This window comes from Urocampus carinirostris, chromosome 4 (assembly GCF_059441175.1).
Source record: "Urocampus carinirostris isolate Australia breed hairy pipefish chromosome 4, RoL_Ucar_1.0, whole genome shotgun sequence".
Classification (NCBI taxonomy): domain Eukaryota; kingdom Metazoa; phylum Chordata; class Actinopteri; order Syngnathiformes; family Syngnathidae; genus Urocampus; species Urocampus carinirostris.
The window spans coordinates 10329344-10349442 of NC_142352.1; the positions used below are offsets into that span (position 1 = coordinate 10329344).

At 38.1% G+C, this 20099-nt stretch overlaps 1 protein-coding gene across 3 annotated transcripts in view; it reads right to left on the reverse strand.

Moving 5' to 3' along the window:
• The window catches only part of trip4 (thyroid hormone receptor interactor 4), a 76147-nt gene that overhangs the window by 37371 nt on the left and 18677 nt on the right, over positions 1 to 20099 (reverse strand). For 2 of the 3 annotated variants that reach the window (XM_088333153.1, XM_088333154.1), the window contains exon 12: positions 6743 to 6845. In XM_088333153.1, coding sequence (XP_088189279.1) covers positions 6743 to 6845 — 103 coding nt within the window. Of the gene's footprint in view, positions 1 to 64; positions 154 to 6742; positions 6846 to 20099 lie in introns of those variants that run through there. The other variant, XM_088333152.1, reaches the window with a different exon arrangement.

Below are 20099 nucleotides of genomic sequence, written 5' to 3' on the forward strand. Positions count from 1 at the left end.
TATATCCCTGGATCACTGCTCAACCACACAGGGATCTTTACTGCTACTGTTTGCTCAGGATACACTTGGACTGTAAAAGTCAAGCCTTGTTGACACATCTGCACTGCTGCTCCCTGAGGCTAATGTCCATTACATCTGTCTGCTTCTTTTCCGCTAAAGGAAAAAAAAAACTACAATAATCAAATTCTCTTTTAGAGAAGGAGAGCGACAAACATTGAAAAAGCAGATTGTCAACCTCTCATGGGAAATTACATTTTTTGTTTTCTCTCAAGTATTTGAGTTAATAAATAATATATATATATACATATATATATATATATATATATATCTGTACATACACGGATAATGGGACAGGGTCATTAACTCTACATAGGTGTCAAATGCCGATTCGGGGAAAATTGGCTGCAAATATAAATAGTTCCCTTGTACAAGCAATAAACCTGAAATGGTAAAAATGCATTGGATGGCAGATTTTTTAAGTGTCGCATTGAACTAAGTTGCAACCTTTTAGGGGCAGAATTTGGTAATTTTTCATGAAGCCAATATTAGTCCTCCTTGAAATCCAAATTTGAGTCCAATGAATATATAAATAGGCCAGGGACTGTCAACAGTGGAGAAGGCTCTCCAGAGTTAAGCCCTTATTGGTGCCCTGACGACCCATGAGGTTAAGGGATTCGGAACAGTGGCCAGTAAATTTGATAAAAACAGGATTTATTAATTTTCTGATATCATAGTATGGCATATGTTGTCCATAAAGGTCCTTAAAATAATAACAAATAATTCATTCATTCATTCATTATCTGCACCACTCATCCTCAGTAGGGTAGCAGATATAAAAAATCATATATCTGTTTAATAGGTCTACCTCATTGGGTCAAATAGCTAATACATTCACAAGTGACTTATGAATAGTCATCACACTTTAAGAGCATAACCTATTTATTAATAAAATAATACAAGGCATCCACATTTTTGTCAAATATTGCAATGCAATCAGTAAACAATATTCCTAATATAATAAAATCAATAAAAAAAGTTTTAAAAATATGCCATACATTCTTTTTACTTGATTCATGAGCTCATACACAAACAAGCATGGGTGTAAACTAAGCCAACACATATTTTTTTCATGTTCAATTGACAAAGATCTAGAGGGAGTAAGGAAAATAATGCTGTACATACAGTTATCAGTGAAAAGTGTTCAGTGGAACAGGAGTGTTATCAATCTTGGTGAGCAGGTTGATATTACTGGAGGAAAATTTATTGCTCCAGGCTCCCAAGCCTGTGTGCTTGCTTGGCTTGCAGCTCAACAGCTCAGCTCTCTCCTTTCCTCTCCTCTTCTCCCCATTAACTGGCTGACAGAACCATAATAAACACAGCCTGTCACCTTCAAGGCCTGCCTCTCATTTACTAGAGAACACACGAAACCGTGCTTTCACATTCTCTCTCTCTCTCTCCATCACACTTCCCTTCATTTGCTGGGTCCATTGGAGCTGAAACACGATTTTTGGCCCCTGCTGCTCAGAAAGTACATATTCTTGAGAAAGACTGACCTGACAACGCATGAATATTAAACTGAGTATGACTGAATAGTAAAAGGAACTATTTAGCTTTCAAGACCTCAATCTATCTCCAGCAATGGACAGTAGAGGGGAGAATGCAGAAGGAATATCATGAACCATCGAAAGAGAGAAGGTAGACATTTGTCGGTTAATTGGCTTCTTTTAAGGTTGTTACACCAGAGAGGGAATCAAAAAAAATGACGGCAGAGAGCGAATTCAAACCTGAGATTTTCATAAGGAATATATTTTCATGTACTGCAAGGGGGCAGGGGGTGCACAGTATATGCATCTGTCACAAAACAAACTGAGCTTGAAAACATTTTTAAATGCAGCAGCATTGAAAAGCAAAAGACCATTGCAGATATTACACAATAGAAAATGGTCGGAGGGGCTGGTGACGAGAGAATTCACCATTTGTTTTATCCGTAAAAATGTTCAATACAAAATACTAATGTTTTATTATTTTACTACTAATCCAACTTTTAAGTCGAGACCTTTCAATTTTATATTTAGAAAGGTAAACTTGTTGTTTTTCCTTTTTATTTCACTACATTGTCTTTGCAAATTGAAAATTTCTTAGGTTAGTGTATCTTATCCATGATAATTTTTATAGCATCATTGCTCCCTCTTCTGTGTGTGTGTGTGTGTGTGTGTGTGTTTGTGCTCTCGAGTATATATATCTTCATAGAACTTTGTCCATTCCGGAAGATTTTGATTACAAGCGGACTCAAGTAATAAGAAAACCATATGAGGTGAAAAGCAGATGTAGCAGTGTAATACTGCAAGATTCCAGCCCGCCAAAAGCCCCACTTCATAAACACTGCTAGCATTGATCATGTTAAACCCAACAGCAGAAACTGGGCAGCTGCTTTTCTTTTTCCCCAGCTACCTCCATTCTAAACATTCCATCACACCAAATGTCTTCTCAATCATATACTTGTTGTACAATTTAACAGGAGGAAACAGTTCTGCGTAGAATGGCTCATTTGCAAGCAATCTACAATGTTGAGGACCCTTCCAAAAAACAAGATTTTTCTTGGTAAATTTTGCCTACCTTCAAGTTTATGGTGCAGTCCGAAAATAACATTCGTTTGTATACTATTTATAATTGGGAATAGACAATCGTCGGTTACCATATACACGCCCTTGATTTCCCAAGCACTTGATTTCCCAATTATGCGAATCAGCTTGTGCCATTCAGCATTAGTCATTTTCAGTACGAATTTGAACTACAAAGGTAGATGTAAGACAAAAGCAAGAAATCCAAGTCAACAAATATAGTTAAGTGCGTATGAATTTTTAGGTCAGTAGCAAACATTACAGTCATTGTGAAGGCCAAAAACGTAGTTAACAAAGTACAATGTGATTGATTACAACGAAAAATAAAGATAAACAAGCAATCACATGGAGTGAATTTAGTTTAGACGTCAAGCGCCACTAAAAACTGCAATGCTAAATTTCTCGAAAGTCGTAAGGCTGGTATGAAAATCCCAAATCAGCGATTATTAAGTGACAAACTCAAATCAAATCAGAGTACATGGCAAGGTCCCAACAGCTCAAAAAAAGACTAGTAAGAATGGCTGCAATATTACTATACACCAACGCTCAGGCTTAACCGCCCATAAAAATGTTGTTTTTATTGATAAGTGATGTTAGGGATAAAAAGCAAATAGAAAACAACTTTAGTTACTTTAGTCATTAATGTGTGGTTTTACCTTTTTGTTTGGAACAGTATTTGAAGAGTGTGCCAGGTTAATTTAAACATCGGGGCAGTGACAGACGTGGAAAACGAGAGGCTTAAGGAAATCTGGGTTAGTGACAGGCAGCCAAATAGCTTTGAGCACTCGCGGTGACCTTCAGGTTAAAAAGAAAGTGTGCGCACGGATACAAATGTTCACAGAATGTGAACATAAACCATTATGCACTTCCCTTATTACAGGGAGAGTCAGTCTTGGCATTTTGCCATTTTAAATGTCACAGACTAATGACTGATCAACCTCAGCTGGCAACCAGCATAAACTTGAATAATTTTGCAAAGGCAATTTTTAACTGCAGGTGCAAAATGGGAGAACAAACATTGTGATTCCGAGCAGAGGCAACTCTTCCGATTTCGAACAAGAAAGTTGACATTTTCCGACAGTTGAGAAGGCTTTCCCATAAATAAAAAAAATCAGTCATGTATAACTATAATTACAAAGAAGGATAATAAAAGAACACACAGGAGAGCTCACATTGAAAATAAACTAAACTGCAAGGGGAGCAAAAAATAAATACTTCATCAGCATATATGTGTAAAATAAGTAGTGATGCCTTGAACTGTGTAAGCTATCAGCATTGGAAATTGAGAGAGAAAAGGGAGGCCAGCTGGTGACACATAAATATGACAAGATGCTTTCAATCTTGCTGGATAAGGCTCAGCAATTTTCAAATGAGATAATGGTATTGTCATCGCGACCGGCATATTTCAATATGCACCTTAGGGAATACGTATTACCACACTTGGTATTAGAATGGCTATGCACCATGAGAGCATCACCTACTTAAAAACGCAAAACCATATTTGGGTGGCATTTCCCTTCTTAGTCATTCACCTCTGGAGTAACCCACCTGACTGCTTGTTAAAGATTGTGATCCTGGCCAAACTTGTTCTGGCCTGAGACAGTAGAATGTGTTTCTTTGAAGATGCTGAGTCAGCAAAACAATAAATGCCAAGTCTGCTTTTGTTGGGCATTATTCACATCTAGGGTAACCTACATGACTGCCTTAAAGATGGTGTTGATATTTAATGTTGGTCTGGCCTGGGAGAGTGGAATGCCTTTCTGGGAAGTATGTGGAGTCAACAAAACCAAAAGTGCTAAGTCAGCTTCTTAGGGGGATTTTTCTTATCTAGGATAACCAACCTGGTTGCCTGTGAAATATGGTGGTCATATCTAAACTCCTTCCCCTTTTCTTGGGTGGACAAACACACACCAGAGAGCAATGCTTGTTGAAAAGCATGGCAACAATTTCAAATATTTTTAAGCACTTTATCCAAAATTCAAGCACTAGTCAATACTCGAAAACACGACATTAAAATTATAACAATTTCAAGCATTTAAACACCTGTATAAAACTTGTACACATTTTAAAATAAAATTTTAAAGGCCACCACTTAGTCAACCACAGTTTATCCAGGCCCCATCTCTTTAAAATAGCCTAGATTCAGAGCACAGAACAGGCAAACTTTGATAACCACAGTCTAGTAACATACAATACCATATTGAAAGATTTACTGGACTCTTTGGTGAGTTTAACATTTCAGATTTCATTTAAATATGCCCTTCGCGGTTCATTTTTGCGTAATGAGCTTTATGGTTGAGTACATAAAGGTTTTCAATAAATTGTGATATTCCGAAAATTACAGTTTTAAATTGCTGGTAAATTTTTCATATTCCTTTGTGAGTTTTTTTTTAATCTGTGAGAAGGGATTCTGTCTAACTGACTTTAAAATTTTCCAGCCATCATTGTTCCTGGTTTCGTTTTCCTTTTGGCGGATCCACGCCCATGGATTCTGTCCCGCTTTTCCGCAAGGCAGCCCATGTCCGTGTGCCAAGCGCTGTGCGAAAGAGGGACGGAATCCATTGAGCAGATCTGCCAGAAAGAAAAATAAATTAAGAACAATGACGGCTAAATAAGAATAAAAAATAAAAAAGTAAATGAGAGAAGCCAGCTTGGCCCGAACTAATGATTGACATTTTATGTCCAACTCCAACCCAAATTTTGTTTTGTGCTCGGGTTTAAGAACTTTCCTCTACTCAGTAATGAATAAATGCAAAATTAACTCGAGCTGCACTCAAAGGGAAAGTGTGTATTATTCAGTGCCTCCTAGTGGTATAAAATGTCATTAAAAAAGTATTGATTTTGATGATTAGCAAACATACATGAACTATCATATGGATGTACATTTTTAAAAAATACTCAGGGTTCTGCCATTTTGCTGCTGCTGGTAACACCAGAAAAACACATACCTGGCGAAAGGCTGGGATAAAAAAAAAAAAATCGAAGATAAACTGTTCTCTATCGTCAATTTGAGTCTTCGTAATTTTTATTCTTAATTGTGATTATTCTTTAAGCCATCATTTTCAGTTAAGTGTCAGAATTTCTTAACACCTACTGGTCAAATAATACACACTGTCACCTTAACTTTCTTATTAAGGCAATGGCCTCAAAGTATCATCCTGAGGGCCTCAAATGGCCCAAGGGCTGAAAGTTTGGGACCACTGAGTTACATTTTTAATTATTTACATAATTGTCACTATCGACCAATGATGTTGCTATTCTTTGATATTCCTACACGCTCTAGGGCAGATCCGTTTTTTGTAACCGAGGAGATTTAATAAAAAGGGCTCAGAAGGGGGCTTTTGGAACAGGTTGGAGTTTCTTATCGGAAGGTTTGGGTGCTGTTCTCCTAGCAAGTTCAAAATCAATTGATTTTGTCTCCCTATTTTGAGTGTCTACTTAACTATAAACTTATCATTGAAGGAAATATATAACTAAAACAAACTCAACAAACGCCCACACATTCTGACAAGTACAAGAACACAGGCAGTTTCTTTAAAATATTATTACTGCTTTACATTGGGCAAAGAACTCTGGGTGCAGCTACACCCGAGACAAAAGAAGAGACACTGTTTACTTTATGAAAAGTCCAAAATGAAACTGTAACTGACTTCTATGTTAAATCAAACCAGTAGTCTGGTGCATTTGGTAAGATGTGAATAAGCACAGCTGCATAAATAACTCCAGTCCTTCGAGGATTTTGAAATATTAATAACAGAGCTTACAAGTACATCATTTTCAAGCAAAGGCATCAGTAGGCTATGGTGAGTGGGTGTGTGTGTCCTTTATAAATCACAAAACCCAGTAACAACATTTTACATACAAGAATGGCAGGTCCCTCAAGACACCAGGAATAAAAACTATATTTACAGACGTCCTTTAGCGAGAATGTTTAAATATTATGATTTGTGTGTGTGTGTGCCTTTACTTTTAGTATAGTTGCACACATGAATAATTGACTTATGAAATAAATGTGCCTATGCCAGTGAATAGGCAAAATTCCATGAAAAACCATTCCTAAAAAGGGTCTGAGTATTTGCATGCACTTATTTTCTGCTGTCCTAAAAATAGATTGGACTTACAGATCTTGTGCTTCCCTTTCATTGGGAACTTCACCACCAACTCCTGCGGGTTCGTGCAGATGAATACAAATGGGGAAGCGGATTCTTCGCATGTGCTGGGAAACTGTGGGTAGAAATGAAAAGACATAGCATTTTAATGTTGACTGAGCAAGACCATATTCTTTACAGAGTGTTAGGCAGTGATCCCCAGAATGTCTATAATAAATCATTCAGTGTTCATGCATGTCATGACAACTGATATAAGCCACCCAGACCTGTATGCACTGTAAAAACTACAAAAACCAGGGACTAACACAAGCGTATATTAGATCAGGTGTTTCTCAAGATTGAGGGCTACATCAGTTATTAACTTATCGCACAGACAGCTTGCAAAACAAACACATAATTATGTGATAGTTTGATGAGACCAACAGACAAAGGGGAAATTATTTCTCTGTGCATTATTGATTGGTCTTTCAGGTGAGGGGAGAGAATTGACTGACACAGTGACAAAGGAGTCATCTTTTCCATCGTTGGAAGCCAATGTCTCTCAGCTCATCCAATTTCCCCCAGCACGATCAGATAGTCCATGATTGCATCTAGGCAGCCAGGAAGCGGCTCTCTTCCTGACAGCATGCTTCCACTCCCCCACACCTCCCCTTCTCACTTAATCACAGCTTCTCTATCTCCCTCAAAGGAGCACTGAAGGTTGTGACAAATTTGGGGCTTTTAGGGAAGATCAGCAAAGTCAATAACCCAGCCATATGTTCTCTAAAAAAAGAGATGGCAGAGATAGTCATTTCAGATTACTGTCCGTGACCGTCGACCTGAGTGCAATACGCGACTGAGAAAATATGTAAACACTCAAGAAGACCCATTCAAAGATTGATGGGGACTAGAATTGAATCCTGCCGAACATTCCAATTAAATTAGGGTGTCAAGTACACCATTCTCCAGGTCACAACATTTCAAACAGTCTTTCAGTAATTTGATCTTTTTTAAGAGTTTCTAGAGGTGAAGGTTGCAAGACTGCAACGAAATAGGTGGGCTGTATTTAATTTTTAGTGGCAGAAAATTGTGCAAAAATGTAAAATGTACAAAAGGCTGCAATAAAATTGTTAAAAAAAGTATAACTGATTTTGTTTTAAGAAAGGGGGACATTGAGTTGTTCAACTTCTTGGGGGAATCGGATTGTACATAAAAAAACACGAGATTTTTTATCAGACTCCGTCTGCTAAAGGGTTTTTTTTATGTCGCAAAGTAACACTTATTGAACAAAATAGAAAAGGCAGTCAAAAGTTTGAGATGGTTGAAAGTGAAATAAATATTAAAAGTAGTGATTTGCGAACAAAATGTGTTCAACAACACCTATGTTCACCGTTTATGGTTCACAGATCCCTTATTCGCATGTGTCACCATGGCACCAATGAGGACGCAACTCTGGACAGATGTCCCCACTGTTGACGGGTCCTGGCCCGTTTTTGGGTTGTGGCAAAGTTGGAACCAGTCCATTCTTTAATGTTGATGGCTGTGTTCTTTTTCAGTCTTCCGCTCCTACTGCTCCCTTGGACTGTGTCCTGGAGAGTTATCGCCAAGATGATTTTGTGACGTGACAATACCATTTAAGTTTCCATCTGCGCACAGTTGACAACAGTTCTTTGTAGGGTCCAATATACCCTCTGCTAGTGTGGCGCACCATTTTGTTTGTCACATGGGCTAAATAGCTGAATTCTAGAAGTTTCCTGTAGCGTCACATCTCCATGGCCTGGATTTTCTTTTCAAGTTTTGCTCTGAGAGTCCAGGTCTCACAAGCATAGAGGATGATGGAAGTAACCAGTGCTTGCATGAGTTTGATCTTTGATATCACTGCTCTGTTCTTGTCCCTCCAGATAGGTTTAAGTCTGGCAAGTGCGGCTATGGTTTGAGCTATCATGGCCATGATTTTTTCATGCTTAATAATCCTCTCCCAGAAGATGTTGAATAAAGGAGAGAGATTGCAGGCTTGTCCCACACAGTCTGTGGTTTGAATCCATGCTAAAAATGTACCAGTGATCAGTACCGCACTGTTTGCATTGGCATTCAGTTGTTCATTGGTCTGAACCAGTTTCTGGGCTATGTTGCACTTCCGCATGGTGGCCCATAAAACGGCTTGCCATACTCCGTCAAACGCCTTATTGAAATCATTAAAAATGTGCTTCATCTCCTAATAGTGTTTTTCTGTATTTCTCCTAGGTCATCTTTGAAAAACCTGGTGGTCAGGGTTTTGACATCTCCGTCACAGGCAAAGGAGCAATATTCCTGCCGAAAAAGGCCTAGGAGCTCTCGATCACCTGTGGGTCTTTCAGTCACTCAAGGCCAAACTTGATCCATGGGTTCCGTGACTTCTTGACCCTCTGGAGATGAACACGGTAGGATATCGTGACCAGGTAGTGGTTGCTTACCACATCGGCTCCTGGATATGTGCGCGTGCTTGCTGTCTTGATTCCACATGTTGTGGAATCATGATGTATTCAATCTGACTGTGGTGGATTCCATCCGGGTGGTACCATGTCCATTTTCTGGAGGTAATATGGTTGCCAAAACCAAGTTGTTGTAGCTAGGTAGTTCAAGAAGCGGTTGTCCTCTATCATTGGTTTGTAGGTTGGAGCTTGTATGAATAATTTAAAAGTTACTTTCAAAAAAGTTATGTTAAGTTGTATGACAGCATATAAATTGCTATAATTGTGTTTATATATTTTGACACACTTCCATGTATTTTACATAATTCTAAAGGGTACAATATATATATATATATATATATATATATATTATATATATATGTATATATAATGTTTGTGATTTAAATATTAACACATCACATCAACAATTTTGCTTTTGGAGCAGTGTTTCCAATTTTTTTTCACACCACAACAAATGCGCAAATACTGAACACTGACTAACAATGAGAGGGTGGATGTGTAGTTACACCTCATTCGAGCGTGTTAAAGGTACCCCGAGCTCAAAGGTACCTCTTTGGCATAAAACTAGGTTTTAGTAGTACTGAATGTGAACCAATATTTTATTAATAGGGAGGCTTGTTATCTTAATATGGGAAAATGCACCAAAAAAGATTAATTTATTCAATTATATTTGGTCAGGGGTACAACATTAAATTACTTAGATACAGAAAGTTTTTTTAATATACAGTTTACTTTGATTTTGACTGTAAACACATTTTTGGGGATATCATTTTATTTTGTGCCATCAAAAGACTTAGCAAATTCAACACATCATCGCAAATGTGGAACTTAAAATGGCCAAAAACAAGCATACCACCCACAAAAAATACTTCCCACAGCTGAAGGTAAAAAAAAGCGATTATAAAATCAGCCAGACAGTAGAAGGCGATGTTCTTGTGAACCTCCCCCTTGAGCTGACTACTTCTTTTTCCATCCCCCATTAGCTAATTAGCATTTAAAGCCGTTGAATGTGCTACTTTGCCTCACTGCCTCCCCCATCTAGTTGTTTCAATCCCATGTTAATCAAAAGGGCACTTAACATTGTGGTTGAGTGACAAGACGCTTTGCTAAAGCACTCCATATTCATCAGGACGGATCTAACAGAGCAAAAGAAGACTTGCTTACAATTCAATTGATGTTGCTGGAAACACACGCACACACACAAATTGGATATCAACTAGATTCACATGAAAAGACTGCTGTGGAGGAAAACTGCCAGAATATATACATTTTTAGATCAGGGGTGCTTACACTTTTTCATCCGAACTAGTTACAAAATGACACTCAAAAATGATCAACCTGCCACAAAAATGCAAAACATCTAATATCTCCAAATGTGTAATCAACCACAACCCTACTTTTTCCGTAGAAGAACATTTTATTATGTAATTTGCATTGAAAATTGTACAGGGAACGCTTTTATGTTTTGATGCCTACTTAGGTTTGAAAAGTAACTTGCAGGACGGCAGAAAAGTGTCTGCGGAACGTCAACAAGTTATTAATTTGTTTTCTAGCATGCGTCTCATTCTGTAACGAAGTGACACTTTTTGTCTTATGCGGTCCTGTGCGCTCAGTCATTTTGATGTCTCCTTAAAACCAAAGGTAATTTTCTCACTAGCATGGTGATTAGACCGTTATTTGCACATAAGCGGAGACCCTACATGTTAACATTTTTGTAGTCATCCGATTCGTTGCTCTTTATGTCCTCAAAGTAAAGGTATTGGTGGTAGGCCGTCGATATTAATTCTGCTGCATTTTGCGTCGGATTGGTCACCTGGATATCAAATTCAGAAGTAATTAACTGGCTGTCATGTTTATCAATCAGGTGTGGGATGAATGATGCGCTGATATGCTGCTATTTTTTATTGCCATGCCATAATCAACCAGGACTCCCTCCTTGGTCAACATAGAAAACCCTTGTTCTACAGCAGAGGTCTCAAACATGCGGCCAGTGGGCCAACTGAGGACAATAGGACAATAGTTTGTGGCACCCGTTTAAAAAGAAAAACAAATTTAAATCCCCCCCATCAGTATATCTAATTAGATTAATATGATAACTGACTGGGATGTTGTTATGTTAAATCGATATCTTAGCGTGATGTTCGGATCAGCATTTACACTGTGGTGGACTGTGAGGGCCTGCAAGGCCTTCTGCTGGCCTAAAATATCTGAATCATGGGGAGTTAGTTCCAAATTCCTTTCATTGCTTTTCTCCTGGTTGTGCTGATTCCAGGAGTGTTTTTTTCATATTCAGCTATCTAAGCAATTCAAATAAAGCCATTTGTTGTTGCTATGTTCAGAAATCTATCCTAGAGGTTTATAGAAAAAAATCCTAAAAATCGCGTCCTATAACATCATCCTTCAAGAAAACTGTTGGTTTAGCCAAACAGATTCCGAGATGGCATTTGAAAGCCCTATTAAAGGGCCTTGAAAAAACTTCACAGGTTTCACAAACTATGACTGGTTAGGCGGAAGCATTCCACCAAACCGATCATGCCAAACCTTGTTAAGCTTGAAGAGACTTAGCTGTACAAGGAAATATATTGTGTTAAGTTATGCGTCCCATAATATGAAAGTGGCAGACAAAACTGCGAGCATGCCTTCACAGTTTTGTCTGCCACTTCCAGCCTAAAGGCAAGATCTTAAGCCTGAGTCCAGGTTGGTATAATGGAGTCAGGCCGAGCTTCTCTCTCACCGATTTTTTTTAAATTGATTGATTTACATTATTATCTTTTTCCACTGATGAGAATATACAAGGTCATAGTGAGTTTAAAATCAACAACTTTGATAAACAATTGACAAAAAAGGAGGGAAAAAAGGCTGACCTCATATTGGTTCTGTCTCATTGACAATCATAACACTATTCATTAATCATGTCATGTAATCAGATTTTTACAATAAACCTTTTTACGTTAAGAAATTACATAACATCATTTTTATTATCAACCCATCATTGGTCATATTTGTCTCTGATTATGCAGTCTTGTTTAACTTCTATTTCGTTAAAAAATACAGGCTTTACGTGTTGCGCGTCCACAGGGCCCTAAACATACTGAGGAGTTGGCAACTACTTCCTCTCTCAAGCCAAATGCTGCTCAGCTATGTGAAACAAAACACTCCCAAATATCTAGCAGCAAGTAGGCAAGAGAAGCCGTGTTAAGAACAGTTCATATTCATTGTTCCAATCATGTTCAGAAAGAACGTTGAAATGTTTTTATCAGAAACTTTCTAATGAAAAAAATGATGCGACCCAGCCTCACCCAGACTGTTTCTAGCTGCCCCCCGGTAAATTGATTTAGAGATGCCCATTTTAGATAGTTAAACTTTAATTGTGAGTTCCTCAAAAAACAGAGGTCTAATTAGAGACATTTTGGCTTGTGGTGACAACACATTTTCATTGTTTGTGCTCTTGTGTCTAACATGCTGTGGATTTATAACAATTTGACAAAGGTAAAAATTCTACTACTATTTATTTCTTTGAGCCAAAGAAGACACATTTTACAGTCATGGCTGTCAAGCTACAGCTCAACGGGCTAGCAGTGACCCCTCTCCCAGCTTTCCACAATCTCTCTCTCTGCCACTCTCAGACTCTACTCAGCTGCTGTCAGCAATTAAGGGCAGCAGAAACAAGTAATCTCCTTCTGGGCGACAGGGCCAGACCAGAACAGGCATGTGTAGAGGGCTATGCTGCAGAGAGGGGGATGGGGAGGAAGAAGTGACAGTGCTCTGTGTGCCTTGTGTTTGTGTGTGCGCTTGTGTGCATGTGTGGCTGGCCTCAGCCAGGAATTGCTTGGCTGCACACAATCTCAGCCCAATAAAAAGGCCTTCATTGGCAGGGAGCAACTGAGCCAGACGGGCTGGGAGCATGTGGCTTTTAAAAATGAGTAGGGCGGATTGAAGCAGGAAGGAAGGTGGGTAGTGCACAGAATAAAGAGATGGGGAACTACAGAGAAAACATACAGAATGTGATGCAGTGAGAAAGACAGAAAATAAAAGGGAACATTGGCTGGAAAGGATTAAACTTAAAAGGAGCTGTTGATGGATAGATACTAGACTGAATATACCGAATCTTTCTGCGAGCACTTCTTAACCAGTCCTGTCAAGGCTGTTTTGCACCCAGGAGGAAAAAACAGATGGGTAGTCAGAGATATGAGCTACACGTGGGAGGTGAAAGGGTGTTGTTGGGAACTGTGTGCAGAAGCATTTGTACGCCACAAGCTCTTTAATCTATCATGCTCAGTAAGCAACACAGGGCTGTTTTTAGCATTTATTAACTCGTCGAACAGAACACAGCTGCCCTTGGGAAACTCCGCTGTAACGGACGTGTGTGTGTTTGCACGCTATGACATGATTATTTGCTCTTAGATTGCTGCAAAACAGCAGAGTACAGCACAACTGAACAAGCAGACCCAAACCGATTGCTTGTAAACAAATATAGAGATTGATGCTTTAATTGGCTTAATTTACGTTAAGAACACTAGTTTTTATGCATCTCTTATACATCCTCTCAAAATTAAGAGACACTACAAAATAATGTTAATCTACTTGAATCTGAACAGGCAATTCATTCAGTGATGAATCTGAAGCACCAGTTGGATGTGGTGCATGGTGATGATTAAAAATTAAACAGTCCTTCACCGACAGAATCAACTGGTCTCAATTTGGAGAGTGAACATTAATTATCTGGAAGTCTGAAAACCCATCTCCAGAATGGTACATTTTTAATAACGCCACCAGAGCATGGGGAGGGATGGGAAGGAGGTTAAACCTTCCTTATAAGCTGCTATTTCCTGCGCATGTCCAACTATTCAAATACTAGAGTAAGACATCAATATTGTATTTTCTTGCAACTTAATAATATTTCAATTATCAAAGGGATTTTCTACTGCATATCAGTAGCTGTTGTACATCAACAAATCACTGAACTAAACTTTCAAACAGTGCCTTGAATATTATTTTTTTAATCCAGTACAGTAATATGAATATGAATAACCATGTAACATGTTAACAATGGCATGCCATTGTTTAAAATTGTTTGCTTTAAAACCATTTTCCATTTATTAATTATTTCACCAACGAAGCTAATTCAGTCTCGGCTTTTGGGAAGGAGGAGAAATACATTATGGTAAGGGGTGGTGGGTGTTGGGGCGTTAAAACAAAGGGCATTTACTGATTCGTTGGAAACACATTTGTACAGAATTGTGTGGAGAGAGCTGTCCAGAGTCACATCTTCAATGGTGCCCAGACTACCTAGTCACTTAAGGGATTCGTGAACCTTGAGTGTTCATTATAACATTGTGCAAAAACTCACAAAAATAGGTTCCAGCCTTTAGATATACACCACAATTTTTTTAATCTAAATTAGAATCTTTGAAATTACGTCAGACACACTTTGGACATATTGCTAATGACAATATTGCAATAATTAAACAGCTGAATTATTGTTGTTGTTTAGTAAAAATAATAAAAAGCACACAATTTGCAACTGTTTTCATTTTAGACAGTATCTACCTTGATCTGTGTTTTTTTAAAGGGACACTGTGTAATATTTGACCAAAAGCGTGCAATAATTTCAGCTCCCTCTGGGTAAGACTCATGTTATCTAAAATAGATATACATTTTTTAACCTATGCATGTTATTAAAATATCTATAACATGGTTAATGTATTTTTGCGTATTATAATCAATATTTTTTTTAAAGAATTAAGTTTTTTACCACTTTGAGGCGCTAAATAATAAACAATGTACCTTTAAAAGCAGTTAAATTTTAAATTTGGTATATTTTCGCCTCAGTTGAACATCCCTTATTAAGTATATATAATATCTGTAACTATTGCAGCTCCCGTGTTATTTTCGATTGTTCTCGATTGTTTGTTCAGCTCAGGGATGCTGCTGGAAATGTGAATTTCCCTTCGGGGATGAACAAAGTATCTATCTATCTATCTATCTATTGTTTTCCATTACATTGTTTTTTAATATCAACAATCCCAACGCAATAAATACACCAATCTTTTCAGTAGATTTTGTTGTGACGTTTGGATTTCATTATGTAGCTTATTATCATAATGCTTCTTGCAGTATGCAATGAGGCAATCAGATAAAATAATTATATCTACTACTGAATTGCAGTTGTCTTTTTATTTGAGATTTTTAAAGTGGACAGCTTTTCATTGTTAAATGTGAGTAAAAAAACAATTGAGCTTATAAATTGTATCCTGGGGTGTACATACTCCAAGTGGTCTGGATGAAATATTTTGGGGAAGTTTTAAAACTTCATGATACCTATAATTTGATGATACATTACCATGAAAATGCAAGCAATTGCAAGGTTCAGGTAAACATTTTACAGACATTAAACAGAACTGCTAAACAAGCACACTCTATAAAACGATTCCACTCAGGTCTTTAACATTCGGTGTGAATGTTAGTAAGCCAAAAAACTGTCAGATATAGGACATTGCAAATTTAGGGCAAGTCCATTTTTTTCAAATGCATCAAAAATAATTGGCATGTGACTGAAACAAGAGGAGAGATCAGACTTAGCTTGTGATGTATTGCAGCTCTGGTCTTAAACGCCAGCACCCTGTTTGCTCAAGTGTGATGAATGGCTTATTCACTGATAAGGAAGGCCACGAGAAGAGAAAATACTGTCAATTATATTTAGTATTAACCAGCAACTATTTAAATACTTATTGTCTAAACTATTTTTTAAATGTCTAAATAGATCAGTTTTCTGGTACCTTCGGTACCAGCATTTTGATGAACACATGAGTGGTATGGGTCATTCCAGTGGAACTTTGATATACAGTATATATAAGGAGATGGTACTCAATGTCTATGACAACCGTAGAGGTGATGACGAAATGTGCTTCGAGTGACTGGTTTTAATTAATGAACTTGACCAAAACCGTACTGCTGAGACCTGACTGCTGTCGAAGCAGTAATGGATATTAATGCAGTTGTTTGTCATTTCCTCTACATAGCTCAGCATGTGAAAAAGGCCCAATGTTTAGTATATTTGTAATCCCACAATAAAGTGGGAAACTAAGTATTTTTCATTGGTTCTCCCGCAGCCGTTTGCTCTTTGTTTTGGGGAACGCTTGTTGCACAGTATTCTGCTGAGCCTTTGCTAATCCATGAGCTGTGGCTGCATAGCCAACTAAAAAAAGGAAGCAACACATGCCAACAATAGTCACAAATAACTGCCTCAATGGTTGTGAAGAAAGTTCATTCCTACAAATACAATTTTATCATGAACAAGTGTGAGTAATTAAAAGGGCAAAGCTGCGCTAATTAACTGAGCTAAGCTTAAGCTTTAAGCATATGCTTCTTCCAATTTATTTTCATGGTACGTTAACATTGTTGTTTTTTGCTAATTGAAAATCCAATATTCCAATCGGACTAATTAGAATCATGTTGCACGGGGAGGAAATATCTTTACTATACCATGAAACTCTAAAGGAAATGGAGTAGAAATAATCTAAGTGTCAAGACACAGTCCCGAAAATGTAAGAAAAACCATCGCCATATGTGTCAGTTTAGAGAAAAAGTATATAATTGAAAAATCATCAACAAATAAACTTACAAAATGTTTGTTAGTAATCTCATCTCATCTCATTAGCTGCACCGCTTATCCTCAGTAGGGTCGCAGGGGTGCTGGTGCCCATCCCAGGAATCATCAGGCAGTGGGCAGGGGACACCCTGAACTGGTTGCCAGCCAATCGCAGGGCACACAGGGACAGACAACTCGCCCGCCCATTCACACCTAGGGACAATTTGGACCGGCCAATCCACCTTAAATGCATGTCTTCGGAATGTGGGAGGAAACCGGAGGCCCGGAGGAAACCCACGCAAGCACGGGGAGAATATACAAACTCCGCACAGGAAGTCCGGTGGCTGGATTTTAACCCACACAGGAGGTTCCCAAGGACTTAGAAATGTGCCGCAAACCACTGCGTCGCCGTGCTGTTTGTTAGTAATACTTTGAAGAAATGTTTAAAGTTGAGCATAATTTGAAATAAATTGATTAAAAATGTAAACATTTACAGCCTCATTTAACGTATTCCCGAAAAGTCAATGTGCAATGCGATGATGTAATTCAGTAGTTAAAGCCTAGCACACACCCGCTTCAGACCCCATTGGCAATCAGCAATTTGCTTCTGGCGTTAAATGTGTTCGTGGGAACTTTGGGGAGAGAAATTGCCTGGCGCCAATGACGTCGAGCTTCAAACGTGTCGGATCATTTTGGCAATGGACCAAATTCCTCAAGTGTGCAGGGGACAGAGCAAAACGGTGATGTGCCGTTTTGCACAACGCATGCACTCTAGATACAAAACACCCCAGTGACGTATTTGACCGGAGTTCCCTTTAATCCTTGAGGAATGATGACAAGCAAATGCAATTTGGTTGGTAACCGTGGGAACCACCAATGACGACACCAATGGCGCCGTCAAATACTGGGCTAAGATTTTACGCGACGTATCCTTCATTCGCGTTTTATTTCGACACATTTGTAAGTATGTGCTTACCTTCGTCATTCGCTACTTTGAATGGTCACATGGTCGAAAAAACACGTGAAAAAGCAACTTGGAGGAGGGCTGAAAAGGGCACATTCGGGTGCAGCTGAAACGTGTCGATGCTAAATTCCCAATGCAGTCAGGTGTGCACCGGACTTAAAATGTATTTTGATGTCTTGCATCCAGTTAAATTTGAATTTCTTACTTTCCATAAACGTATATAAAAATAGTTAAACGTGGGGTACATAATTTAAAGTGTCCTTAAAAAGTTCAAAATTAAATATTTTCTCGATTAAGTGTGTGTTAAAAATGCCCAACGAAGTTCAAAGAGCCTTTATTTATTTCTTTTTACCGTGCCTATCTGCTTTTAATCTTACTTTTATCATCAGTGTTCCGGCCAGGGAGCTGGAGTAAGGAGGCGGGGGGATACGAGGGCAGAGAGTGATTTTATGAGCGTACTTGACGATATCCTCTATTCTAGGATGAAAATGGTGAAAGAGAGAAAAGGAGAGTTTCAAATACAGTCCAAATGCCAACCCAAACCATCAAAAAGAGGAAAGATGAAAAAGAAGAGTTTATCTGATTGCGTCTAAGAGACTTGTCCATGCACGCACCATATGAGCAACTTGACAGAGGAATCAATGATGATTTCAGCAAGATGGCGTCAGCAGATTTTTTTTTGAAGTTATGGACACAGTCTTTAAGGCTAAAAATTAATTTGCATAGACATTTTGAATAGTTATGGAAAAAAACTCTAAAGGTTGTTTTATTAGGTTTTCATCCAGAACATTACATACATTTTACTTTTCTGTGATTTTTCATTAATTTTCATAGCTTGGAGTATCTATGGACTGTATAAGTAAACTGCCTATACATAAATTATGATTATATTGAATTATAATGACTGAGCTTTATTTTTTTCTATCATAGAAAATATAAAGGTTTTCAATTTGTACATTGATAAATAAACTTGGGACATATTGAGATCATTGTATACTGTATGGAAATAGACTTTAACTTAACACTCTTTAAATACTGAAAAAACCTTATGGCTGCCTCCAATTCTGTACAATTATCGCCAAAAGACTGACAGATTTATTGAGAATTGGCCAATGTGTAATTATATGGTGGAATGTTGAGCCCGCATTCTGTTGGAGAAGGTATTATAATCATGACTACATTCTTGTTTGCATACCAATGAAGCTTTGAGAGAAATCTGGTTAAAAACCAGCCACAGATTAGCCCTTTAGCTCGTACTAGTGCTGACAGGTGCAGTAAAGCCATGCGGTTTTTGAAAGAGTTTCAAACAGAGTTTCTTGCACAGTTCAGTTCTGCTTTCCCAGCCATGTTTATGACTTCACCTCCTGCGGTGGCCCTCTGGCAAGAACCAAACAAGACTGCCTGACAACAGTGTAAGCTTTGGAGTCTCAAAGAGGTAACTGTGGGAACTTTTGAGCATAGCCTGTTCTCTCTTTCAATCATTTAGGCATGTGTTTGCCAAGTGTTGAAATGATGACTAAACTATGAAGGAAAGATTGTATGTCAAGGCTGTACTTACAAGCTGACGGTACAAGAAAGCACACTGGTTTTCTTTGCAACAGATGTTTGAACACAGCAAGGAGATAATTAGACCACCCTTAGTTTCCAAACAATAATTTTAAAAATAACAATCCAGGGAAAAGAAGTCCCTAAATATGTTATAGTTAGCACCAAATCCTAAACATATTAGGGTAAGGGGAAATCAGAGTCTCATTTCCATGTACTCATAAGTGTAGCACAAGTGTGTTCAGCTGATTTTTCTTTTTTACTACAGTTGCAAAGTGTTTTACAGAAGGAGTACAATTTCATTACATGGAAATGGACATAGGTTGGTGAGTTTATGAATAAGTCAGGCTCTGAGTGGGATAGTTGCTTTGAAACTTAGTAGCAGCCTTCCCATGTGTGTTCACTTAAACTGCGGTAACTATAAAGGCAACCAAAGGTCCGTAGGCTAAGATCTTTACCTAGTGGTGATGAATTTTGTCTCTTAAACCACTTCCACTTTCATAGAAAGTTTGGTGTTTGATAGGGGTTGAAGTCAGTGCTGTGTTGGGAATTTAACATTAATAAAGTTGCTTCAGTCCTATTTTTGTATGGAATGTATGTTTAAGGTTTATATACAAGTATGTTTAAGGCTTGTATAAGTAATTGTATTGTTTTGTACTAAAAAAATAAACATTTTAGGTCTGGACAAATTCTACACATTCTCCTTTGATTGTTACAGGAACCATGGCAGAGTTAAAGCCCACATTAAACCACACCCCCTACATTGCATATTACCGAATTTTATTGCAATATGTATTCTGTGTAGCACTATTTGGATAT